Source organism: Conger conger, chromosome 2 (assembly GCF_963514075.1).
Source record: "Conger conger chromosome 2, fConCon1.1, whole genome shotgun sequence".
NCBI classification, from domain to species: domain Eukaryota; kingdom Metazoa; phylum Chordata; class Actinopteri; order Anguilliformes; family Congridae; genus Conger; species Conger conger.
In genome coordinates, this window is record NC_083761.1 from 41,697,135 (window position 1) to 41,725,017 (window position 27,883).

Consider the following 27,883-nt stretch of genomic DNA (forward strand, 5'->3'; position numbering starts at 1 on the left):
TGAATTACCTGTTTAGCCCTGATAAAATACAAGCCATGGAGAAGTCTATAGAAGCTCTATCACCGAACAAGAGGTTGATAACACCAGCCAATGAGACAACAGTAAAGTTCAGGAGAGACTACATTGGATGCTCTGTGATGAGGACTCACCTGTGTGGGGCCTGGTTGCCCAGTGAAGAGGGCCTTGTAGGCAGAGGCTGCAACAGACAAGGCTCCCTTAACCAGTCCCCCAGAGATGCCTCCATGCGACCTGTGAGGGAGAGAGGGTGGAGGGGACAATCAGTCGGATGCACTTCTCCTCAAAAGTGGGGGGGCCCTAAAAGCCCGCAAGAATTTTTGAAAAATGTTATAATGGGAATATTGTATTCTTTTTTCTTTTTCTTTTTTGTTACAAAAAAAACTAAACAAAACGGCCATCTATTTGCCAATCACACACATCCGGATACTTTCTCTGAACTCTGACACGACAACGTCCTTGACAGCCCGCAAACCCCAGTGACTACCGGAGGTATTGCAATTTAAAAAGCTTATTTCTTGAGTCCATTCAAAACTATGACAGTACTTTTAAATTCTAAAATGTCTTCATACTGAACTAATTACTCTCCAGGGATGGATTTTTTTTTTTTTTTTTCTGAGCCGCACAGAAGAATGTGCGTGTTGATGATGGCAGCTAATTGTGTAAAAACATCAAAAAAGATTTAAAACATAAATATATCCGTTGATTTTAACTATGTTCTGCTCGGCATAGTTAAATGTAACACTTGCATTTAAACTTTTTTCCCACTTTGGTTTGAACACTGCCTTCCTGGTTACTTGGTCCATAATCCATGCTTTGACATTTCACAAAATGTAGTGAGACAACTGGGTAGTTTTAGAATAGTATATTTTTATTCCTATTAATTCCTTCCTGTTTAGGCTCCCAGTTCCTCAGAAAGTATTCAGACCCTTTCACTTTTTGCAGACTTTATTGTGTTGTAGATTCTATTTTAAATGGATAAAATTGCTATTTTTGCCCATCAATCTATATTCAATAGCCCACAAAGACAAAGTGATTTTATTGCAAATGTATTCAACTCTCATTGATACAAATATTCAGACCCACCAATTACAGCTTTGAGACTTCTTGGGCAAGTCTCTACAAGCTTTGCACACCTGAAATTGGGCAGTATATTCCATTCTTCCTGTCAGATCGGATGGGAAGCGTCTGTGAACTGCCATCTTCAGGTCTCTCCAGAGATGTTCTATGGGATTTAAGTCTGTGCTTTGGCTGGGCCACTCAAGGACAGTCAGAGGCTTGTCCTGAAGCCACTCCATCATTATCTTGGCTGTATGCTTTGGGTCATTGTCATTCTTCAAGGACCTCTCTATATTTGCCTGCGTTCATCCTTCCCTCAATTCCGACCAGTCTCCCGGTCCCTGCCGCTGAGAAGCACCCCCATAGCAATGATGCTGCCATCACCATAATAAAAGCAAAAATTAGCAAAAAGTGAAGAGGTCTGAATACTTTCTGAAGCTGCTGTATATCTTGATGGTTTAAATCCATCAGCACAGTAGTAGCTATCTAGTCAAGTTGGCTCTCAGAATGTAAATATAAAATAACTAAACCTTGAAATATTCTGATGTAATGTACTACTAAAGGGAGACACTCAATTTCAAGGCTAGTCTCTGATATAAACTGACAGGCCTAGCAAGCATGGTTATTTTAATACGCTGTACAGTTTTGTGTGGTCAAAAACAGCCTCATGGCTATTTATATAGCTGAAACAGCGAAACATGTATGCCAGCAAAAACAAGATAGCATTGATATATTTAAACAATCAATCGGTCGGCAAGATCATAGTAATCTGCCAATAGCCTAAGTGATATTCTGGGCATGCTATATACTACCATCAAAATAGGCTACCTTTTTCACCATGATAATTTTGGATGTGATAAAGGCGATATTAAAATGTTATAATTGGCTGTTCTTATTTTAATTCCTAAATTACATTTGTACCACTTTTTTCGGATTACATTTCTTAAAGCTTTTTTGTTTAATTGCAGGCTACTTCAGATAAATCAGTATAATGTGTTCAACATATCAGCAGTACAGTAGTCCCACAGAAGCTTTGTATATCGTACAGTTTTATGGCTGTCTTTAAGTCCACCACCTGTCGCAGAAAACCAAGCTTTTTTTAGCTTTAGTTACATTTCCACTTCCTAACACTTTCCTTTTTGGTATAACATAACCTCATGACATCTGGATCAGCATGCTTTGGCTTTTTAGTTAGATAGGACCACTGTGTTGTGAACTAGTCTTAATTAGTTTATCAAAAGGATTTATCTGCTTAAGGCCACATTTTGTTAGAAATATGCATGTTGTGAATAATAAATGTCTCATAATCACAAGCCTGAACTCAAATGACAAATAATGCTTTCATTTTCTGTGATGTGACTGATTGCACATTCCTTTACATAATGGATTATAAACTGAGAGGTGAAATTAATGTGAATGTATGGACATCCAGTCATTAAACAAATTTGTTGAAAATGAGCAGCTGAAAGACTCCTGAGAAAATGATAATGAGCCAAATCTGAATTGCATTCAAGTAAGACTAAGGGGAAGAACTTTGCCAGGACCGTGACCAAAGCTCTGCAGGTACTATGAACTGGGAAATATTAAATAATGTAATAATAATAATAAAATAATCTTAAACCATGGATATAGTTCTAACATCTGAGCCCTACATTTGCAATCTCAGCACACTTAGACATACGACATTACAATAGCAAATAAAATAGTACTTCTGCATACACCTCTTGTGTTGTGAGCTACCCCGTGGTCCACGGTGTGGCACGTCCCACCGGAGGTCTCGAGAGGTCCGTGGTCGTGAGTCACAGGTCTCAGAGGGCCTGGCAGGACCTTGTGACTGCACTGGACTGAAGCCTGGGGTTACAAAGAAGAGAACAAAACAAGACTGTCGAGACTGGCAAACACAAGTACAGGAATAAGAGAACAGAAAGTGCTGTGGCCCAGCAGTTCTATGCTAAATGAAAACACTGCAGATATAGAGCACAGAAAACTGCATCAATGCTGCAATTAATGTTATTTACTAATGAAAGGGGAAGGAAGCTAATAGAAGTAAGGTAGCAGATTGCAGAATTTAGACAAATATATCCCTTCATAATACAGCGCACTCATCTCCAGAAAAAGTGAGAGTTAAACAAATGAAAATGCACATACCAACTATGTATAAATGTAAGAGGAAAGAAGAGTCAGAATTGCACTTGTCTTAAGCCTGTGCCTTAACTGGTGGTTTCCTGCTAGCCTATAAGACAGAACACCCCACAATCTCACTTCCCTTTTTTACCGCAAATGTACAGACTGGGGTCACAAGGGAACCAGATCTTGTCAAGCTTGTTTTTTCATGACACTGATCTCGCTTCCTTGTCATGAAAACAAAGCAGGCCTTGAAGCCATTCTATATGTAGTGATGCCTAAAATACCATCAATGACCAAGTGCCCCTGGAGAGATGCCAAAAAGCCAATCTGTTAATCAGACCTGATATTAAAAATACCTTTTTAGGAGCTTTATTTGTCATTGACCCAGGTGTGAATATCCACTGATTTTCCATTTTCTGTATACATGACATTACATTAATGGCATTTGGCAGACGCTCTTATCCAGAGCGACTGTTGATTAGACTAAGCAGGAGACAATCCTCCCCTGGAACAATGCAGGGTTAAGGGCCTTGCTCAAGGGCCCAATGGTTGTGCAGATCTTATTGTGGCTACACTGGAGATCGAACCACCAACCTTCCGGGTCTGTAACCACTACGCTCCAGGCCGCCCTTATTCATAGAGCCGCTTTTGACGCCATTGCAAGTGTCTCTGGCACACTGGTCATGAGGCAATGCTTATCACTGAAGACACTGAGGTGGAAAAACATAATGTTCTAAAATGAAATTGAAAACGAGTTTTATCTTACCAACATGTATTTTCTTGTGATAACGCCAAACTGTGCAGATGTCTTGCATGCAAAGAACTGATCATGTGCACTGGAATTCAATTATGGAACACGCTAATTTTGATTCAGCACTTTTATTGGGTTTATCATTATCATGCTCCAAGGAGAACAGTTCTACCAAATTTTGTCCAGTACAAAATACATATGAATAACAAAAAACTATGTTTTAAGTGAAATGTTAGAATTTCCTGTAAGCCTCAAAAGACAGGAAATGAAATTGATCAGCTCTAACGCTAACATCAGCCTGCTCTCCTCCTACGTGTATCAGCACAGATCTTGGCAATATACTTATTTTGCACTTTTCTAAAGCATGCTATATTTCCAACATGCTCATGTGTCCTATTTGGGACCACATATCTTGCATCACTCTTTCAACATAGCTTGTCCATAAAGTGTGTCAGTATGTAGCAGCTTTTAAAACTAGTGTGACTAATTGGTAGATCCTGCATTAAGAGTATGTATTGTTTTGATCTCATTAATATAGGCCTAGTGTATGTCATTCTGGATAAAAGTGTAGAAGCAGATATGGTACAGTATGTATGTATACGTGAACCTATATATCATGATTAATATTAAAGTAATTGACCAAATAAACAAAGTCATGGCAAACTGCTGTGCACTCAATGATAGTGCCACCCACAAATCACTTTGATTCTCACTACGGGAATAAATATTATGTTGTATGCAATATATATCATTTATTTTGTATCTGTTGAATTTTTTTAAATAATATGATGATGCCATGTTAATGATATGCAAATAATTGTCTTATTCTGCACAAACTCAATATAAACTACAGGGCTGTAGCATGTTGTCAAAGATCTGTGCTTATACCGTGATGGAGAGCAGGCTGATGTTAGCATTAGGGCTAATCAATTTAATGTCCTGTCTTTTGAGTTTTTCAGCAAATTAATTGAACCGATAGATTCAATTAATGCTTGATAGGTCATTGGAAATATGCATAAAAAATTAAATAAAACCCTTGGCTCAGAACTTATATTAAATAATCTATTTGGTCCACTAGCTAACTAAAGTAGCCCATTTATTATATGCGGATACCATCTACTGGAAAATAGTATTCATTGGCATTCGTTGATGAGAAATTCTTGGTTGAGTGGAGTTCTCAAACAAAGGTTTTATTTTCCCAGCTAGTATGCATAATGATGCATTATTTAAAAGTCAAATTAGCATCATTGTTTTCCATTTAAACAATAATGTGGCTATCAGAAACAAATTTCTTAAAATCTTAAGGAGATGCCTGCCGCCAACACGGCCACCAACACGGCCAACCTTGCTAGCGAGATTGTATGTTCTCATGTCAGGTGTAATGAGAATATCAGCCAGTCAGTAGATTGCAAACTACTTTTAAAAGCCTAACTATATTGGCTAGCTATTTAAATAGCTGGTATTAACACTCACTGCCATTTCTCCGTGCAGCTAGAGTAAGGAGTCAGCTTTCGGTTCTGAACCCCAGCACCACTGCTGACATCCATAATTCCGCTCAAAAACCCAATTTCACCATTGGACATCAAACTTCCACTGATATATTGATGTTACTCATGGGGGCAACATTGGCTCAAGCGGTAAGAGCAGTTGTCGGGCAGTCGGAGGGTTGTTGGTTCAATCCCGCCCTGGGTGTGTTGAAGTGTCCCTGAGCAAGTCACCTAACACCCCAAATACTCCTGAGGTTGGTGCCTTGCATGGCAGCCAAACGCCATTGGTGTGTGAGTGTGTGTATGAATGAGAAGCATCACAATTGCACAGCACTTTGGATGAATGGAATACATGCCGACCATAATTCTGGGAATTATATTAAAAAGAATGATCTTTCAAATCGTGTTTTCATACCACACAAAAATATATATTTATTTTTTATATTATTTATTTTGCCCTACGTCATTATCCACAACCAAGTTGGAAATCCATATGATGGACAGTGCACACAGGGGTATGAAATAAAAGCTGTAGTCTATGCGTTAATACCATTAGTATTCCATGAGTATTGCATCAGGTTTCATAAGAATACCGTTATCATCTATGTCGGTATGATTTGGTCATGTTGGCCAGTTTTAGCTGTCACGTACTGAAAAGTATAGGAGATCAGAGGAAAACGAGGGTTACCTTTGATGTAACCATTCTGCGCTTCCCTCACATGATTAGGCATGTGACCAAAGCACCTAACTGCAAATGTTCTGTTGAGCTGTAGAGGAATTTGCTAAATGAGGTGAACTGGAGGTTCATATATCCTTGGCTAAATGGTTTATTGCTCTAGGTGACTCCTTTTCTGTTGGAAGTGTCTCCCCTAAACTCCCATCCCCAGCAGAATAATATATTGCAGGAGTCCTGTGTGTAGCTTTTTTTCTATTTTTTTCTCTCTGTGTCTGCCCAGCTATTAAAATGGGTGAAAACTTAACAGTTTCAGAGAACTACAAATTCTTGTACTTCTCTCAATGATCATGAAATACAGCTGGACTAAGATTGAAGTAACTTCCTCGTTCTGACGCGCTCTTCAGTGGTTTCTGTGGGTGTGGCTGTCTACATAGTACTCTAAGAGCTGGAGCTAGCTGGCCAGCCTAGTGAACTCACTTTGACCTTTAGTTTGCTACACAACACTATTTATAGTTTTTTCACTTTAGCTATATTGTGAGCAACTATATTGTGAGCAAGAAAGTTATTTGGCTGCATAACTAGCTGGCTATATAACTAAGATATGATAGTCTACCACAAACGATGCAACTGCAACTTACAGTTTGAGAGAAATAAAGGTTTACGGATGATTGAACACGTAAAGATACAAAAGGAACGTGTAGCTGCCCAAATTGCACTCTAGACAACAATCACTGAAACTCTGTATACAATTGCTTATCTGGTTAGAAAACAATACCAGTTCGCTATAACAAGTAAATTAGCGATTACTAGTTAGCTTCCCGAATGTATAAATATCCACCTGAAACACAACGCTTGTGCAATTATGTTCTTACTGCCTATATTTTATCGTAAGTGGATATTTGTAAATTCTTCAAGCTAACTATAGCTAATTTGCTTGTTGCTACTGATAACAAATTGGTATTGTTTTATAACTAGATTAGCTATCTAGTTTCCTCAATGAGGTTTCTATTTTCAATGGAAGAGCAAACCAACGCAAACATATTGCTACCGCTACTATACAGCTGAACGGGCTCACATTCACAGGATTATTCAAACTATTCTGATTTGCAGATTTTATTTCATTTTATTTTTAACAAAGAGTATTTAAGTAAATGAAAGTAAACACTTAATATTTGGTAGTATATCCCTTGCAATAACTGCATCAACTGATGCAGGCGGATGTTTTGGGGGTTTTCTTCACAGCTCTCACTATGTTTCTCTCATCAACCGCTGTTGTTTTCCTTGGTCGACCTGTTCGATGCCTGTTGCTCAGTATACCAGCGGTTTCTTTCTTTTTCAGGACATTACAAGTTGTTGTACAAGCTATCCCCTTTGCTTGTGCAATGGCTCTGATCGATTTCCCCTTTTTTCAAAGCTTTGTTTGCTTCTCTCCAAAAGACAGCTCTCTGGTCTTCATATTGGTTCATCTATTCTAACACAAATGCAGTCTTCACAGGCAAAGCCCAAGGCTAAAACCAAGAGTAGACTATTTAATGTTTAACCAATCAATCTAACAGGACATATTTGGCCAGAAGAAACACTTGTCAGTCACATGTTCCAATACTTTTGCTCACCTAGAAATTGGGTGGTCTGATACAAAAGGTGGTATGTTCTAACAAATCTCGATAAAAATACTAGGAAATAAAAGCTGAAATTCTGATCTGTCTCATGTACATCTTTTGACCACAAACACAATTGTCTTCAGTTTATAGCAAAAACTAAGGAATTGACCTTGCTGTTCGAATACTTTTGGAGGCGACCGTACATGTTTGATGGTTCCATAACCAGCGTACAGAGCGTTTACAGAAAGTCGTTTTAGTTGTGTCATTAAGTTGGGAGGTAAGGCTCTGACAATCATAATGAAAAAAAATCTAAGAACACTTTCAAAAATTCTCTCATGATAAGAAGTATCACACTGTGTTTGGAATTTATACTTTGGTGAAGGCCTGTGGGGAGGGTTTGTTTACACATTTATTTATATTTGTAAAAAGTCCAGTTACATTGCGTGACAAAGTACAACAGTGTAATTCTTTGGTGAATTTTTTTATTTTACTTTTTGTCAAGCAGCATTTGTCTAGATATTGTGCAAGGGATTATAAATTAGGTTTCACTCACCGTTCACCATCTGCTCAGACCTAGCTGGCTCATTTATGCTCATGGCCTCTGCTGCCAGCTCCATTGCACAGCGGGCCGCTGACCTGGGACAGAGCAAAGCCACCATTGGAAACATTGTTAACTGATCATCAAAATTACGCATCATCACTTCATCAGGAGTGGATCTTATGGGTTTTGTGTAAAGCATTCTCTTTGATACTTCATAGCACCCCACCACACACACCTGAGTGATGACATGACAGCCATTTTGTGCCACACCATTCACTACACATCAGCTTAAGTTAGTTGACAATTAAGCGGCCATTTTGTACGAATGGGCCATGTTCTGACCTACCTAACAACATGGGCATTGGCAGGTGGTGGCTGTGATGGAGGGGTGAGGACGGGTACCACCTCTGGGGTGAGGGGGACTGTGTCCAGCGTCTGGGAGGCGCAGAGCATGTCATTGACGCTACTCGACTGCAGCAAAGTGAGGGTGGGCGCCCCGCGTTCCTCCCACTCAACCTTCGGCTCTGCCTCCAGTTCAGCCTCGGCGTTGGTCTCCACCCCTCCCTCGTTGCCGGGCTGTGACAGGGCCGAGCTGTACATAGACTCGCCCAGGGGACGGCTGGTGTCGAAGCAGTCAGGCAGGATGATGATGTAATCCTCGGAGGACACCGATGAACCCTGGCTGCGCACTTCGTCGTGCTCCCCATCTTCCTCTTCTTCGTCCTCCTCCTCAGATGGGGTGACGGGGAACATGGTCATGTGTTCAATATCTAACTCTCCATACTCCTCTGAGGAAAGCACAGCAAAACGTCAATTGCCAATTCTTCTGGAAGTTTCCAACAACCCAAAACCTATAGTGTTCGTCCCTAATGTACACCTTCCAGATTGGGCTGCTGAAAATCTGGGCACTGATTTCTGAATAAAGCCAAACTTATAAAGAACACATTCTGTGAGTTGTCAATGCAGAAAGCACAAAAAACGGCACAAAAATGAACAAAAAGAGGTCCACGCACCTGGAATTGCCGGCTCTTCTTGGATATCCCTGGATGGGGTCAAGGCCGGCGCTTGAGGTGGGTCTTTTAGGATCCTGGCTCCTTTCTCCACAACTGGCTCCAGGCTTGTCCCCCCCTGCTCTATCCCAGCTCTCTCCAGAGGGGACTCCTGGGCTGCAGGGAACCCAGCTGGGAAAGGAAATTTTGCGTATAGCCATTCATATTATACCTTGTAATTCTTGTAACACATTTTCATTCTATTTCTGCAATGCACATTGTTGAATAAATTGTATTAATTTGAACCTGCATCCTCTTGACTCACACCACTGCACACTTAGCAGTTTAGAGTCCTAACAGACATAGACAACCTAGGATACCTGCACCCTGTCGTCACTCGCCTATACACCAGTGCCGTCACAAGATACATACTGTATCATAGTGTATCATTGTAGGCTATACAGGCCACAGTGTATATAGAGCCACACTACAGGCGGACATTTGCAGTTCCTTTTGTTGAACTGGTACAACAGAGGAGCAGTTTCCTTCACCTCTCAGATACTTCTGCCTTTTGGTGTATCTGGTGTATTACAAGTGTATGAAATGGTGTATGTATCGAAGTATAGCAGCTGTGCTGAACACAGTCAGAACAAGTGTGGCCAGAGCACTCACCCATATCGCCGCCAGGCCGGGGTCGCCGCAGGGGCTTGTGGTCCGGGGCCTCCTCCAGGGTCAGGGACCGGATCACTGTCTCGCACACAAACTGTGTCCCGCTGATGTCCCCATCTCCCTCCTCCTGAGCCGGGACTCCCGATGCCTCTGCCGGTCCCGCCTGCACGCTCCCTGCAGAGCACACCCGAAACGTGGCGGTCACGACCATGAAAGTGTCACCACCACCATCCACAGCCCTATTTCATGTACATGGCTAACTCGGTAAACCCGATTCATTTGTTGCCATTTTGGGATGGCAATTTCACAAAGCAAGTTTGCAATTTACCAGGGCAAGTGTCTTAAGCCCAAACATTTAGCAGGCTTTAAGCTGCAGTTAGCAGGATGACATGCACATATATACATATATGCCTATAAACAACTTGCTGAAATCGCACACAGAGGTAGAAATTAGCTCATCTTTTGACTTGTTGAGGAAAGAGCCATCATTGTAAGGGAATACATTTTTTTAGGGGGAACAAGGTCCTGCAGACCTCTCTGCATATGCTGCTGGAGACGTGGAAAATATTAACTTTATTTATTCATTCACAATAACTATTTTGTCATTTGAAATAATTTGCAAGAGGGTTCCATAATGGTAATATTTAAATGTGCATCACTAACAAATAAATATTTTCATAGCATTCCCTACCCTACATTCAGATTTAACCGCTAGTGAGGGCTTTTTTGCATTAATGAAAGGAGTAAATATCATTGTTGTCCGTTTTGCCGTTGTATACAAAAGTAATTCAGTAAACTTCAGCTCCTCAAAGAACTGGCTACGGGCATGTTATTGAAGTACTAAAAGCATTTTAGCTAATGACATTATGTTTCCAAAGATGTATAGTTTGTTAGGCTTGTGTAAATCAACACATCATTTTTTTGGCTGTGTAATGAAACTGTACCATTTTCAATACACACATTGAGACTGTTGCGCTTCGGCAAAAACAGTTCTTGCGATTTTATGCCAAAAAAGGTTGATGTTTTCCAACAAAAAAAGATTTTCTAAATAGAGGACTTCCATTGGAGGAGTTACAAGGAATCTCTTCTCTGAGGAAGACAGTGAAAACACTATTGACTCCACAATAGAGGGCATTTTCAGTGACGTGACCCCATTTTATATCAGTGAGCATCTAAATACATTCTCAAAATATTTTGTTATCACTCAGTATGCTTATAGATGAAGAGCCAGCCTGTTTTTGAATAATAAATACAATACATTTGACACGACATAAGACCCATAACTTAGTCACCATGTGTCCTTTCAGAGTCTCCAAATGTCCATTTTGGAAAACTGCCTCGACATACAGGTGCATCTATTGTAATTTTATTCAAAAAGTGAAACTTTCATATATTCTTCATTCGCTACATATAAAGTGAAATATTTCAAGGCTTTTTTTGAAAAATCCAGTATCTGAAAATATGAGAATATTACATAAGACCAATCAAAAAAAGAATTTATAATGCAGAAATGTCGACCTTCTGAACTCTTCCACAATATTCAAATTTTTTGAGATGCACCTGTAGATTAGAAAAAATAATGCAGAATGCTCATTTTTGGTGATATTGTCCTCAAATTTTAAAGGGGTGTTGTGACTTGATTCCATTGCGTTCCTAAGCCACGCGTACAATAATCTGTATCCAGTCAAAAACAGAAAATCTTTTCAGTGAGAAAAAAGCTTCAACTTTCACAGTTTCAGCTTCTGTACCTTTGTTTTAGTAATATCTAGAGTAATTCTGACTCTTGGACGACAAACCCCAAAGGGTTACCTTTAAGGAGGTACCAGGATTATGCCTGCAGTCAAAAGGGTTCAAGAATAGTAACCATTTTAAGTAAGTCATTTTCAAGCTCCTGTCAATAAATGGTCAGTGACTTAGGACAATAGGTGGGAAACCCAGGTTTTCACTAAGGGCCCAGTTTCGAATAACCTATTGAGAAGACAATTGTGTGTAAAAAGCTAAGACCAGAGAAAATGTAATGAATAATGCTTTGATAATAAGAGAGTATGACTTTTGAGAAATGGTGACACCTTGTGGCAAAAAGAAGAATTTGCATAAATGAATAAGTTTGCACAGTGTTGACAATTACACCCCAGATTCAAAGCAGCTGTAATGCAGACTTTGAAAACCGAAACTTAACATCAATTATCAATTACACAATGTAAACTAGAAAGCAGGACCACTTTCCCTCCAGAACAAAATTACTTCTTATTTATTCTTGACCAGTCAATCCTTCCTGCCAAACAGATAAAGAAAAACCACAGCAGTTGAGCTGTTCTTACCCAGAATTGTCTGCACCCCCGAGGCCTCAGCCTCGTCCTTGATGAGCCCCAAACCTGGCTTCTCCTGCAGGGGGCCCTCGTGGAGCAGAGGGGACATGCAAGGGGTCATGTCTGGGAGATGGGGGAGAGGTACACAGGAAGCAACATTCCATCATTGGCTGACATTACAATTATCAGCAGCCCATCTCACTGCTTATAAATGCTGAAAGATCTTTAGCCATGAAATAAAATGGAGTAAGTCTCTGTGGCAGTTTTATTGCCTGGAAACAATTGCTCTATTAAAATGGCACCAATGGTGTGCCAGAAAGAGATACGCCCTCAGTTCTCATTGGAACGTTTATAGTTATAGGACGCTTTGACCTGGACCTTACCCACTGGGGTGTTGTGTGGAACTCTCTCCAGCTCTTGTATGATATTGATGTCCAGCAGCTCGAAGGACAGCAAATCCTGAAAAGCAGAGCAGGCAAGGCGTCACCGGGCAGCAACACATCGAGGTTGGCACCAAGTGGCCAAAACCGGCCTTTCAGCTCACTTCCTTGTCATGCTGACAGACGGTGCTCACTAGCATCACAGTGGTTGGCTCCAGTATAGGTCATTCAGACCCGTTTTCAATGTAAAGTCAATGGTACAATTGTGCTCAAAATACGAAGTCAGTAATTTTTTCATCAAGAAAGTGTAGTCGCAGTAAGTGTTTTCTTCATCTAATGCTTCCCCATGTGCCGATTTTCTAATTCTGTGTTATTAGGACAAGACAGCAATACTTTGTGGACGAATCAGGTACAGATTACATCACTTTCTCTCACGCTTAGTGGAGGAGCTGCATTGGCTTCCCTCGTGTGTAGTCTCTGGCTCTAAATGGTAGCGTTTAAAACGCTTCTCACAAGCCCACGGATCATCAACGGGTGACGTAACAGCCTCTAGGTCCATATTTTTCTACAGTCTATGGTTGGCTCGTACCTGAGCCGTGAGCAGGTCCACGGAAGGAATGAAAAGCTCCCGCTGGTGGACTGTGGGCCCCGGCGCACAGACCCCGGAGCCTGGGCAGCATGTGCCCTCCTTCTCCTGCAGAGACAGAGGAGGATACGCAATGCCCGGGTCACAATCGCCGGCCGGCTTCTCAATCTAAACACACTCCCACATTCATAAACAGGGAAATAGTTCTTTCCTCTGAGGATGCATCCGTATTTAGTACACCAGAATAGCATGTGTGCATTTTTTGTATAAAAATGTTATATAAATTAAATAAAGCTAAACTGAAATTGAAATCAAAGGAGAGTGAATTTTGTTAAAATCAATAACATGTCTAATAGGAATATATTAGTATATCAATAGAATAATTGTACTGATAAATATTTGTTGTCAACATGACATCTGTAATTCCTTGAAATGGCATTGCATGTATAATAAAGCACTAAACCATCTTCTGTGTATGCCAAATGCATAGACTTTGATCTTACCAAATAAGAAAATCTGATTCAAAAATCTATGAATGCCGAAATGTTTGTAGAACCGTTACAAGCACTTTTAAGCGTAAAGCAAGCACAATTACCAATCAAATTGATCGTACACGTTTCATGGATGAGGCCCATTGTCTAGCTGCTTCACCCAATTACGCTTCAGCTTGGGGACAGAGGACCGGATTCGTCTTTTTCTGATGATAAATGCTTTTTCTAGTGATCACTTACTGTGGTTCGGTGGAGTCCCAGGGCCTTAGAAGTGGCTTTGTAACCCTTTCCAGACTGATGTATTTCAAAAAAAAAATTTCTCATCTCTTCCGGAATTTTCTTTGATTGTGACATGTGTGCTTACAGAAAGACGACTGCGTCACTCTCAATATGAGTGAGGTTTAGATTCAACAGGGCTGGCTGCAATCAAGCCTGGCTGTGTTAAATCACCTGAATCTAATTATCGATAAAATGTAGTTCATTGGTTAACTGAGTAACTAAGGAGGCAATTCATTATTTACATGATATGGGTGTGGGAACTTTTTCCATTAAACAAATTAAATAATAATTTTCTATTTAGTACTGTATAACTGTTAGGAAATATCTATATTTTGATTAGACAGGGTCTTTAATTAGTGGCTATGGAATAGATGGAATTAGAAAGGACAAGGGCAGGGGTGGGGTGGTGGGAGTTTACCTGCAGTGTATTGGGGGGAGGGGGAGGCCCTCCATCTGCAGCAGGGTCCACCATGATGCTGCACCACACCCTGGGGCCAAACTGCTCCCCTCGGTGTGCCAGGCGCCAGTGTGAGGAGTATGTGCCCTCCAGCACAGGTGCCATGAAAGCCACACTCAACACACCCTCCTGGCCTGGCTGCAGGAAAGGCACAGCCACCTCCTTCTGCTTCTCACTGGAAGCCAGGGCCAGGCTTCCCCACATGAACTTCAGCTGCGGGGACAAACACCACACAAATGCATACATTTAAGCAGGCACACACACATACACACACACCACACACACACACGGATAAACGCGAGCATACACACAAGCACGTACACACACGTATGCAAATGCACATATGTACACACCGACAGGCGCACACATGTACACACACACATGGACAAACGCAAGCATACACACATGTACACAAATGCACAGATGTACACACAGACAGGTGCACAAACGTACACACAAAGCTGCTCGGTTCACTGTGGAGTCACAGGAGAAGTTACTTCATTCAGCAAGAATGTACATGAATGTACATGAATTAGGATATAATGCATTTTTGTTTCAGCCTATATGCTGGACTCAGGAGCCAGCAACTGGACTCAACCAGACTTGGCTTGATAAGATCTGCAGATTGCTGCAGGGGAGACTGTCTCCTGCTTAGTCTAATCAACTGTAAGTCGCTTTGGATAAAAGCATCCGCAAAATAACAAATTATTTAAATTATACAGTACTGTGCAGAAGTCTTGAGCACTGTAGACTTTATTATATATATATATTGTTTGTATTTAAATTAAAAAAAGTAACATATTACTGTAAGAAATTGACTACTTTTTCCATAAAAACTTGATCAAGGCTGTCAGATCAGAAGCAAGGACCCAACCAAAGTCTGCAGAAGAACTGTGGCAAGTTCTCCAACATGCTTGGAACAACCTCCCTGCTGATTGTCTTATAGAACTGCAGGACAGCGTTGGCTATCTCAGAGAAGTGATGCAGTTTTAACACCGAAGGGTGGTCACAAAAACTATTGATTTGATTCAGTTTATTTAGTGCTCAATTACCTTTCATTTAATTATTTTTGAAAGAATCTTATCTGTACAGAATGTTATGCAGGTGCCTAAGACTTCTGCACAGTACTGTACGACTTTTATATGCTTCACTGAGCTTGTCTGGTGCATTGTAACCTATGCCGCCAAAAAGTGCAGACCCCTCCTTCTGGTCTTCTTGGTTGGCTGAATTGCACCCAGCAAGATCAGTCAAGCACAGAAAAGTAATTGAGGTTCGGTACCTTCGTTTCCGTGGTCCAGCAGACAGAACCTGTGTTCCTCATCCTCCAACACTTGATGAACTTCATGCCAGGCTCCAGACGGGTCCCGTCAGGCAGATTCTCGCCCAGGAACAGGGCGGTCATTGTAGGAACCATAGAAGGGCAGCAGACCTTGGGACCCCTGGGTGAACGACACAGGTAACTTGTAAATTAGCCTAGCTACCTGCCATTCTACAGTCCCCTCCAAAATATTGGAACAGCAAGGCCAATTCCTTTGTTTTTGCAACACACTGAATACATTTGGGGTTGCAATAAAAAGATGAATGAGACAAGAGTTCAGAATTTGAGCTTTCATTTCATGGTATTTACACCTAGATGTGTTAAACACTTTGAACATACCTTTGGTATCAGACCACCCAATTTTTAGGTGAGCAAAAGTATAGGAACAGAGAGTATTTAAGTAAATGAAAGTAAATAACACTTAAAGGTACAATAGGTAAGATTTTTGTGTTCAAACATTGTTACAAGACCATTGTAAAACCCCTCCCATCATTGAAAAAGGCTCACTTACATGTTGACTCACGCTCTACTGGTGTTTATAGTCCTTAAATGTGGGTTTCAAAAATACAGTTGACGGACCGACATTGCATAGCTGTACAATAATTCAAGCTCATTGGTTGAAAATTGGTTCTAATTGCCACAGCCAATGGCGTGGAGGGGATGGGTTCAATGTCAACGCGTTCACAGAGAGGGGGAGGGAAAAACAGTGTTGTGGTTTGAGGATGTTTGTCACTGTAATCCCTCTCTTGACCATTAGAAGTCCAAAATTACATATTGCATTTAGTAGCATATCCCCTGCTTGCAATAATTGCACCAAGCCTGTGACCCATTGACATCTCCAAACTGTCACATCTTCTTTTTGATGCTTTTCCAAGCTTTTACTGAAGCCTCTTGCAGTTGTTGTTTGTCTTGGGAGGGTTTTTCCCTTAATTCTCCGACCTTCAGGAGGTGAAATGTATGCTCAATTGGGTTAAGGTCTGGTGATTGACTTGGCCAGTCTAAAACCTACAGTCTACATTTTCTCACTAATGAAGTCATTTGTTGTGTTGGCACTGTGTTTTGGGTCATTGTCTTGCTGCATGATGAAGTTCCTCCGAATTAGTTTGGTTGCATTTCTCCATAAGTTGGCAGACAGAATGTCTTTGTAGACTTCTGAATTCATCCTGGTGTTAATATCATGAATTATATCATCAATAAAGAGTAGTGAGCCCACTCCAGAAGCAGCCATGCAAGCCCAAGCCATGACACCTCCTCCACCGTGCTTCACAGATGAGCTTGTATGTTTTGGATCATGAGCAGATCCATTCTTTCTCCACACTTTGGCATTTCCATCATTTTGATAGAGGGTAATCTTTGTCTCAGTTCATAAAACTTTGTTCCAGTACTATTGTGACTCAACTATTGTAATCATGCTTTCTGAGTCCTACTACTGATGAGTGGTTTACATCTCGTGGTATAGCCTCTATATTGCTGCTCTCCAAGTCTTCTTCTAACAGTTGATTGAGATACCTTCACCCCTGCCCTGTGGAGATTATTTGTGATGTCACTGACTGCTTTGGAGGTTTTTCTTCACAGCTTTCACAATGTTTCTGCTGTTGTTTTCCCATGGTCAACCTGTTCGAGGCCTGTTGCCCAGTACACCAGCGGTTTCTTTCTTTTACAGGATATTCCAAGTTGTTAATCCCCAATGCTTGTGCAATGGCTGTGATTTCCCCTATTTTCAAAGTTTGAAAATGGCTTGTTTTTCTCCCAAAGACAGCTCTCTGGTCTTGTTGGTTTATCTTTTCTAACACAGATGCAGTTTTCACAAGCTAAAGCCAAGACTAAACCCAAGAGTAGACGTTCAGAACTATTTATTGTTTAACCAATCTATCTAACAGGACACATCGGGGCAACAAGAAACACCGTCACATGTTCCAATACTTTTGCTCACCTAAAAATGGGTGATCTGATACAAAAGGTGATTTGTTCCAAGTTGTTTAATTAATTTTGATTAAAATAACAGGAAATAAAAGCTGAAATTTGGGGACTGTATATTTAACACCATCACAGCAGTGCTGTTCCATCACATATTATATTCCTGAGCTGAACTTCATATAATAAAGTATGTTAAATTTGGCTTATAGGCCAAGAAGAGTAAATGGAGTTAAGTTACTCAATAACACTTTTCCCAGGACTGGGCATACTCCAGCCAGGACCATGTCCATGTGTGGTGCTCTTACTCTGGTCTGTTGGCCTGGGTGCCGCGGGGCTGCAGTAGGCCACGGTGTGCACTCCCGTCCTTGGGTGCATTCCTCTGCAGGCTCCTCTCCATCCTGAGCTGCTTCTTGATCTCCTTCACTTCTGCCTTCAGCTGCCTCTTCTCTGCCTTCAAACGCTGCTTCTCCGCCTCCCGGAAGCCTCTGTCTCCCCTCCTGTGGAACCTGACAGAAGAGACTCCAAGGTGTGAAACACAGTCATATGAGGAAATCTTTATTTAACATTCTCAGGGTGACACATTGAGGGTTGGACCCTCAATGGTGCTGAGGTTAAATAAAAAATAAAATAAATAAAAAAATAAAAAAGAAGAAAAAATGAAGAAAATACAGGCATCAGGGTTGGGTATTTGACAAAAGCTTAAATCAATGGAGGTCAATGAAGATGTTATTATTGTGATTATTGTACTTTTTTTTAATCTTATCAACCTGTTGCTGCCTGAGAAAATGAGGTAGGGGGAGGGTCACAGGCAGGGGGGAGTGCAAACACTTTTTTCCAGGATAAACATACTTTAGTAAGCATAAGACCCAGAAATCATAAGACCTATAATATAATTTAGTTTCCATGTGTCCTTTTGGAGTCTCCAAATGTCCTTTTTGGGGAAAACTGCCGAGACATAAGCTTTGAAAAAACAATGCAGAATTCTCATTCTTGGTGATATTGTCATCAAAAAGGGGTCCAGTGTTTTGGCTGTGGCTCCATTGTGTTTCTAACCATACCAGGCACCCCACAATAATCTGTATCCACTCAAAAACAGAAAATCATTTCTAATCTTTTCAAAGGTAAATGGTTACCTTTCAGGAGACACCAGGATTATGGCTGTAGTCAAAAGGGTTCAAGAATAGCAACCATTTTATTTTGAGTATGTCATTTTTGAGCTTGTGAAAATGGGTGATACTTAAGGGGTTAAGCAATCCTGAGGGTGTGTGTAATGATGTCCAGTATTCCAAATCAAGAGTGCTATACAAAATAGGGCTACAAAATATAAAACTTAATTCATCACAAAACCCAAACCCAGACAAAAAAGACAGACATGCTTATTTAAAATTGAGCATTTGTACATACTTTGAACAGGTGTACTTAATGATGACATATGAATTTAAATTTGACAAAGAAAATAGTCATATTTTCTGTTCCATAAACACATTCCCCTTCCTTTAATAAAATATATTTAAAAGGATTTTTGAATGAGACAACAAACATCAATCAAATTTGAAAATATATTAATTTTATTTTTATTGAATAACCCTTGAACAAAAAGCATTGTACAGTATAGATGGTTCAAAGCCCAAAGACTCTACCAGAAGATGCCAGATCTTAGGACAGGGGTGCACAGCTAGGGCCAATCCATTTCGGGATTTTCTGCTCTTAATTATTTAATTAGCGAATTCATATCTTGATCTTACATCTGTATGAGCACCAGATACAGACACAGACCTCAAGTGTATCCTAAAGGTGTTACTGTGCTCCAGTAAAGGAGTGAACCAGCAAAGTTTCTAGAATCGTCAGAAAACAAACTACGGTAATTGGTTGGAATGAAAACCTGCATGCAGACCGGCCCTACAGGACCGGGGTTGTGCACCTCTGTCTTAGGAGGATAAAAAGAGATGGCAGTTTCTATACAGACGGAGAGGACGGTCCCTACCTGTAGTGTTCACCAGAGACTCCATACTCAGGGATGGAGAGGGGCGTCCTGGCCCGGATCAGGTTGTGACTTGGGTCGTGGCTGAAGCTGCACAGCTCACACAGGGTGCAGGATGGACACACACTGTTGGGAGAAGGCAGACCGAGCAGTGAGGGGACGTCACACAGCAGGCTGAACTCAGAAACCAATGCAGTGCCTTCTTAACTGCTACTGCCCAGAAATAAAAGCAAAACCCGGAGTAGCCACTCCATGTGGGGATCATTCGTTTTCAAACTTGTATCGCCGCCGAGTTGGAAATTCCAGGGATAGGAAAGTAGAAGTCCTGGGCTGTGTTCAAACCGCATACTAGCATGCAACTCATACTACATATTCATTTAAATTTAATAAGATTAGTATGATAAGTATGCAGTTTCGAACACAGCCTCTCAATGCATTTGTTCCACCCCTGAACTCAGTCAGCTGATTTCACCAATTAGTTCAACGTCCTAGCTGAAGAATTGTACCAATTAGCTTATTCGCATGTCCAGGTGATTGGAACAAAAGGATTTTACTTTCTGAACACGGATTTATTTGCATGTATTCTCCTACTATTTATTTAGTGAAAGCTGGAGATTTACCTGCACCGATAACCTCCCCCAGAAGCCTGGCCCAGACAGCTGCTGCAGACGGGGACAGGGGCAGTGGGACAAATCGAGGATGAGCTGACCTCGGCTGCCTGGGTCTGGGCAACAACGGGAGGAGACGCGTGGAAACAGCACTCTCCAGAGAACTCACGGCAAAGCTTCTCCACAGTCTCCTTCACAACTTGGTCTTTGAACTGTGAAAGGGATCCCATTAGACCAGGTTCATTTTCAGCGTCAAGTTAAAAAGGAGCACAATGAAGGGGTTAACATAATGCTAAATGTCAAACCCTTTTCATTATTTTCCAGTCTCATTTTCTGAGGTCTCTGATATTTCAAAGCACTCATATTGATGGAGACAAATTTAATTTTTAATACCATTTACAAAATACAATTCTGACCACTGTTGTAGGGATGCTCTATCACTTGCAGTGAGTGAAGAGAGGCAGGGCAGAAAGTGGTTTTATAGGGGTGCTTAGTGCCTACTCTTCACACAAAGTGGAGTGGAAAAATTAAACTGAGAGAAATGAGAGCAACATATTACACAGTCTGGGAGGGTACCAAACTCAGGCAAGAAAATAAAAATAAAATGAAAGTGGATAACCCTCCACGTCCGCAATCTCACCTGCACCCCTACATACAGGCGAGTACATATCTGCTGATACAATAGTATTTCAATATGGCACCATTAGCAAGAAGAGCAGGTTAGCATAGACACTAAAAGCTGCAGTTGAAACCATTACCTGCTCCATGTAAGAGGTGAACCACACTGGGGTCATGTCTTGCTCCTTGGTTTCCTTGACCTTTTTCATAATCACCTACAAAACAAAGAGAAACAGCATCTGTTAGGAAACACTGACAGAACATGATCTTATCAGCCTCTGTTTTGGAAACACCAAGCAATTATGAATGCTTTAAAGTATTCCATTTGGACAAATAGGCTCCTTCATCTACACATACAGTGTGCTCCAGAATTATTGACCACTTTATTCGTACACGAGCTTGTTAATGCAATTAATCAGCCTATCATGTAGCAGCAACTAAATGCATAAAAGCATGCAGACGTGGTCAAGTGGTTCAGTTGTTTTTCAGACCAAATGTCAGAATGGGGAAGAAATGTGATCTAAGTGACTTTGACTGTGGAATGATTGTTGGTGCCAGGCAGGGTAATTTGATTATCTCAGAAACTGCTGATGGATTTTCACACACAGCATTCTCGTGTTTGCAGAGAATAAACAGTGTTATGCAGAAAAGCACGTCTGAACACACAACGTGTCAAACCTCTAAGGCTACAGCAGCAGAAGACCAATAAGTCTAAAAAATAAACCTAATAAATACCTAATAAAGTGTTCACTGAATATATGTGTTTTCCATACATCCTTCCATCTTGATTCCTCAGTCAAGTCCCACTACACCTCCATGCAGAATCTTTCAGAACGATTTATATCCTTTGGTTTGTGCTTATGGACCCCCCACTTCCATTCAGAGCACAGAGTTCTCATGGCATTTAAGTCTGGAGGCTGAGATGGCCATTGCAGAACAAGGATGTTGTTTTCACTGTTTTGATTGATGTCTGGAGTCATTGTCCGGCTGGACAGTCTACCTATGACCAAATCACAGCTTCCAACCTGAGACAACCAGATTTTCCTGTACTTTGTTGAATTCATTGTGCTGTTGATCATAAATAGAGGACCACTGGCAGCAAAACATCTTCAAAACATCAATGACCCACCTCCGCTAAACTTGTGGATGGTATGTATAACCAAAAACATTCTACTTTGGGCTCATCTGACCATTGTGCTCAGTAAGGGCTGTGTTTGTGCCACCCTTCCAAAGAGTTTGTTGGTATGGAGGCGCCACACCTTCAGAAAATAAATTGATTACTTAACCCTTTTAGTCCCAAGCGGCTCCACCCAAATTCCAAGGCGTTTTGGCTGAGAAGGTTCAGACAATTTAGTATGGTTTAGGGGCTCAAAACAAGCAGTCATTTTGATTGGTTAAAGGTCATGAGCGGCTCTTGGGATTTTATGGCATTTACGCTTGAGTTCCATATGGCACTCTTGGGACAGAGAGGGTGAATAAAAAACATTGAAACATGAGAGTAAATGAAATAGAAGTGTGTAGTTTTCCCACATGAACGTAACTATTATCTGCATTGTTTATTATATGCAGCCTTTTTTCTTCATTTCTATTAATTCTGGAGCCCACTGTAATAATATCATGTTATAAACATAAGCTTGTGCAATTTATGCGGATCAACTACCTGCATATTTGAAAGCTTTTATACGGTTTGAAGTTTGACAGTCATGTCAACATTAGACAGCATATTTAATGTCAACTTAACTCAACTTAGGTTCTTTACAGTGCCAAATGTGTCTGGCCCCTAGTTTTGAGTTCTTACCTCATCCAGCTCGGGGGTGGTCACCTGCGTTTCCTGGTCTACGGTCTTCACCATTGAGGGGAAGTGCGCGAGCAGCCCGATTCCATTTTTCACTTCTTTGGCCTCCCTCTTTGCTGCTCCTCTACCCTGCAAGCCTTTCACCTTGTAAACATTCATCTGCAGCTGGTTTCCCTGCTTCACTGCACTCTGGAAGAAGTCGCATGGGCAAGGGCTGTCAGTTACTTAGTCTAACCACTTCAATTCTAAAACATTTATCTATAGTCTACAGATCTACAGTCACATGAGAAGAGATATTAATACTAAAAAATGAAGGTATAAAGTTACAAGGCATTTCTGTACTGTAATGCAATGCATTGCTACCTGGTTTCCCTTTCAGTCATATTTCTTACCAGTGGTGAGGCAAGGTAAAAATCTGTGAATTCTATGGAAGTCTTTTACTTCATAACATATAATTCTCACTTATCAAAACACAATCAGAAAATGCCTGACCATTTAGTCGGTGATTATGCCATTCATACACATAGCAACATATAATGCAGCCCATTCTTTATCAAATAGATGCTTAGGTGGATGAAACAAAGGTAAAGTTCTGTTGTACCTTTAAAGCTTCTTGGTATTCCTCTGCAATGAATACAAAAAAAGTTGTTGTGACCCTTAAACTTTGTCTGGATATTAATTTCTTTAAAAATATATAAACAACTCTGAACATAAAATGAGAATTAATGTTATGACATTATTATTATTATTATTATTATTATTATTATTATTATTATTATTATTATTACTATTATTATTATGATTATTATTATGAGATTGTTGCTGAGGAATGTTGATGTTTCTCAATGAATAATTCTGATAATTTACCTTGGCTGTTGATGGACACCTGAAATGTAAAGACAGAAATTATTACAGTTATTACAATTATTACAGCCATTTACAGGAAAAGGGAGTAGGGATATTCACTCACCAAGCACTTTGTTAGGAACATTTTACTTTATTACACCTACTTATTCATGCGATTATCTAATCAGCCAATTGTGTGGCAGCAGTGCAATGCATACAATCACGTAGATACGGGTCAGGAGATTCAGATAATGTTCACATCAACCATCAGAATGGGGAAAAAATGTGATCCAAGTGACTTTGACTGTGGCATGATTGTTGGTGGCAGACAGGGTGGTTTGAGTATCTCAGAAACTGCTGATATTCATGCACACTAGTCTCTAGAGTTCACAAAGAATAGTGCAAAAAAAAACAAGAAAACAAAAAATCCAGTGAGCAACAGTTCTGCAGACAAGAATGCCTTGTTAATGAGAGACGTCAGAGGAGAATGGTCAGACGAGTCAAAGCTGACAGGAAGGTGACAGTAACACAACTAACCACACATTACAACAGTGGTATGCAGAGAGCATCTCTGAACACACAACTCATCATAACTTTAAGTAGATACAGCAGTAGAAGTCTAAAAAATAAGTCTAATAAATACCTAATAAAGTGCTCACTGAGTGTATGTGAAGATACCATGTTTGACAGAATTTCTCCTGCTGAAGCAAGGAGATAAAAAAAACAGTTTTAACAACCAGTTGTCCTTAATTATCAAAACCATCCAAGCAAGGCAAGGCAAGTTTATTTGTATAGCACATTTCATACAGAATGTAATTGAAAGTGCTTTACATCAGACATTAGAATAAATGAGCCTAAAAATTGCCGTAAAAGCAAAACTATAAGTAAATATAAAAGGAGTATAAAATGAAAAAAACAACAAATAACAAACAACTTTTTATATTCCCGAATAGATGACTGCTTACTTCCCTACCTATGTGTGTGTATGTATGTGTGTGTGAGCGTCTCAATGGTGGTAGCCTAGCAGAACTCATGCTGACATCCTGCTATAAGATCCCAAGCTTTACAGCAAACCTAACTTTTTACTTTTTAGTTAGAATTGGAAGTTAACATCTGAGTTCTGCACCTTGGTCTGGCATTCTGGCCTCTTTGGAATGGTGGAGGTCTTCAGGTCTTAAGCATTTTGGGAGGAAGCAAGATGGGGTTTGGCATTTTCATGCATCCATTTCCATTGCGACTGTTAGATGTTTAAGGTAGATGAACCACGTCTTTAGATTAGATGTGAATAATTTTTGTAACTAAATAAATCTTTTAATTTTCATCTGGTTGCAAGTTGTGCATTTTGATAAAGGTTGATCCAACAGGTTGCTCTGCCTATGACTGAATTTGGTGATTTAATTGATAATTTATATATTTTATAATAATTACCAAATGAAATCAAATAAATATATTTTATATTTGGGTTAAGATAGGTGTTTTAACTGTTGGCACACTTGTGTTCGGTATTCAGAGTGCTGGACATTTAAACAAGGGTGTTGACTGTTAAATCGGCTAGATTCAGGACTTTGCGAAATCCTCGCTTCCCCATGTAATAAAAGCATACAATCGTGGACAGTTCCTTTGCTAGGATTTCCTTCCTTTATGCAGTCACCTAATGTAAGCTAAATACAAATAATTACGGTGTGCAATCATGTTGATGATCTTTGCGTTCGAGAAGTGAATTTCTGTTGTCATCGCTGTGGTTTTAATTTTGTATAGGAAATATTAGTGAAATACAGAAAGAGTGTTTCTTGTGTAACGAGTTAGAGATTTGCCTGAGTCTAACTAGTCAAGCTAACCCTGTTACATTCACCCCGCTTTGACTCCCCCTCCATTTGAAACTCCACAGCCACCATTTTTTTCTTTACGACCAACCAATCCAGGTCGCGGCACCAATGTAACAAGTTTGAGATTTGCCTGTTGTCATAGCCAAGGGCAATGATGTTCTTTTGAATGTGAGAATTACGTCAACGGGGAGCGTTGTTATGGTAACCTGCTCCAGGCCTTTGTGGCACTTCACCGTGCTTACATGCAAATTAGCCCACCTAAACCTGTTACACTTTCCTGAGTGGAACATTTATGGGTGTCAACCAGACGATAACCTGCGACAGCCAAAATGCAGTTCCTTTGAGGAGAGAAACATAACCAGCATTGTCAGATGAGAAATTTTAAATTATCGTATGCGGGTGTTAAAATTACAGTTTTTAAAGAAAAGTATCGTACATAGTCAAGCGAAGACACAGTATGTAATATGTGCTTGCCTAGATATAGCATCTTTCCAACCACTAATTTTATGTTTTGACAACATATAGGCTACTTTCTCCAAGAACGAATATTAGGAGAACACTGAAAAACACAGAAAAAAGGTATAGCCTACGTTGCGCACCATTACATTTACATTATTGGCATTTGGCAGACGCTCTTATCCAGAGCGACGTACAACAAAGTGCATACCCATACCCAGGGATAAGTTCGCTGAAAGACCCTAGAGGTAAGTACAATTTCAACTGCTACCTGTACAACAAAGATAAGGACATGGGCCATTTTTTTTTTTTTTTTGAACAAACAAACAAACAGAGCAAAAGTCACCAAAGTTAACTATCCAAACACTGCTTACCTAGCCAACTAAAATACCGATACACAAAGCAAGTCACAGAGACAACAATTAAGGTTCACAGGGAGGTAGGGAGGGATGGGGAGAGGTGCTGTTTGAAGAGGTGTGTCTTCAGCTTGCGCTTGAAGGTGGGGAGAGATTCTATAGTTCTGACCTCAACGGGGAGTTCGTTCCACCACCGTGGAGCCAGAACAGACAGTAGTCGTGAGCGTGAGGTGGAGGTTCTGAGAGGGGGAGGTGCCAAGCGGCCTGTGGAGGCTGAACGAAGAGGTCTGGCAGGGGTGTAGGGTCTGATGATTTTTTGCAGATAAGCTGGGGAAGACCCTTTAACTGCTTGGAAGGCTAGCACCAATGTTTTGAATTTGATGCGAGCCATGACAGGCAGCCAGTGGAGGGAAGTAAGCAGGGGGGTGACATGTGAGTATTTGGGAAGGTTGAAGACCAGGCGAGCTGCTGCATTCTGGATGAGTTGGAGGGGTCTGATGGCGGACGCTGGGAGGCCAGCCAAGAGGGAATTGCAGTAGTCCAGGCGGGACAGAACCATCGCTTGGACCAGGAGCTGGGTCGAGTAGGGGGTGAGAAAGGGGCGGATTCTCCGTATGTTGTATAGGACCAATCTACACAACAAATCTACATCAAAACTATCACAACAAAATTACATTTCTGATCTCAAATAAATATAGATCAGATAAGATAAACATAAGACATATACAAAAAACAAGCAATAGCCTAATATGCATTTATTGCAACTCAGTAAATTATCAAATGCATTAAATATTACAAGTGTTGTAACTTAATGGGTTACAAAGTTAAAGTTAATTGCTAGATGTTTGAATTATTATTATTTACAGTTAAAAAGAACAAGCCGAAAAGATACATTCAATTTTCATTGATTGATTTATTGATAATCGACATGCATGTGTTTGTATCGGTTAATCAAGGGTTACCCGAAAAGACCCATAATGCCTTGCGGCGTAAACAGGAAGAAAACAGTTTGTTTTTGAGAGTTGATAACACATGTTAAGTGAAGCTCAAGTGACTAGCCTAGTCCATTGTTCATTCTTTTTGTAATGTTTATCTCCTGAAATTTGAGATAAAGACGTTTCATTTCATATCCGTCGTCCTGCCATTATTTGAAGGTAGTTATTCTACATTTTTTGGTGCCGAAACCCGGGATTATGAGCCTGTTGGATCAGAATGAAGACGCAGCTGCGGCTGCTAGAATGGTTGAAGATGAAAGTCGTATTGAAGTGGTAAGAATGAGACGAAAGCGGAGTACCATCAGAGGTGCTACTACACGAGCTCTGAATCAGATTGACTTGGAAATGGGCAATACAAGTCCGGATATCGATAACTTGAGCGCATTATTGGAAATGCTACGCGCTAAGGAGGACAGTTTGTGTGAACTCGATCGTGGAATAGAACGGCTGACTACGTTGGATGACTTGGAAAGCGAGATTGAAATCGCGGAGGAATACATGGAGCGCATCATCATGATGAGGAGCCGTGTACAGCGCATGATAAAGAACAAAGAGCCATCGCCGCGGAGGGTGAGTGATGCTAACTCAGCTGTCTCATCAGCACAGAGACATTCAGTAAAGCTACCAAGGTTGACTATTGACAAATATAATGGAGATGTCAGTATGTGGCAGGAATTTTGGAGCCAGTATGAGACAGCTATTCACAAGAATGATGCCCTGTGCAACCGAGAGAAGTTCACTTACCTGAAA

General features: G+C 40.6%; 1 protein-coding gene across 1 annotated transcript in view; it reads right to left on the reverse strand.

Annotated features, from left to right (window-relative positions):
- Window positions 1-27,883, reverse strand: part of LOC133121906 (next to BRCA1 gene 1 protein-like) — a 46,768-nt gene that overhangs the window by 3,588 nt on the left and 15,297 nt on the right. Inside the window, exons 3-20 of the mRNA XM_061231461.1 lie at window positions 23,522-23,540; window positions 23,256-23,278; window positions 22,658-22,843; window positions 21,000-21,074; window positions 20,254-20,453; window positions 19,637-19,759; window positions 17,958-18,158; window positions 15,697-15,856; window positions 14,379-14,630; window positions 13,194-13,298; window positions 12,608-12,683; window positions 12,237-12,347; window positions 9,919-10,089; window positions 9,271-9,438; window positions 8,604-9,045; window positions 8,270-8,352; window positions 2,796-2,925; window positions 150-249 (exon numbers count right to left, since the gene is read on the reverse strand). Coding sequence (XP_061087445.1) covers window positions 150-249; window positions 2,796-2,925; window positions 8,270-8,352; window positions 8,604-9,045; window positions 9,271-9,438; window positions 9,919-10,089; window positions 12,237-12,347; window positions 12,608-12,683; window positions 13,194-13,298; window positions 14,379-14,630; window positions 15,697-15,856; window positions 17,958-18,158; window positions 19,637-19,759; window positions 20,254-20,453; window positions 21,000-21,074; window positions 22,658-22,843; window positions 23,256-23,278; window positions 23,522-23,540 — 2,625 coding nt within the window. The remainder of the gene's footprint in view (window positions 1-149; window positions 250-2,795; window positions 2,926-8,269; window positions 8,353-8,603; window positions 9,046-9,270; window positions 9,439-9,918; window positions 10,090-12,236; window positions 12,348-12,607; window positions 12,684-13,193; window positions 13,299-14,378; window positions 14,631-15,696; window positions 15,857-17,957; window positions 18,159-19,636; window positions 19,760-20,253; window positions 20,454-20,999; window positions 21,075-22,657; window positions 22,844-23,255; window positions 23,279-23,521; window positions 23,541-27,883) is intronic.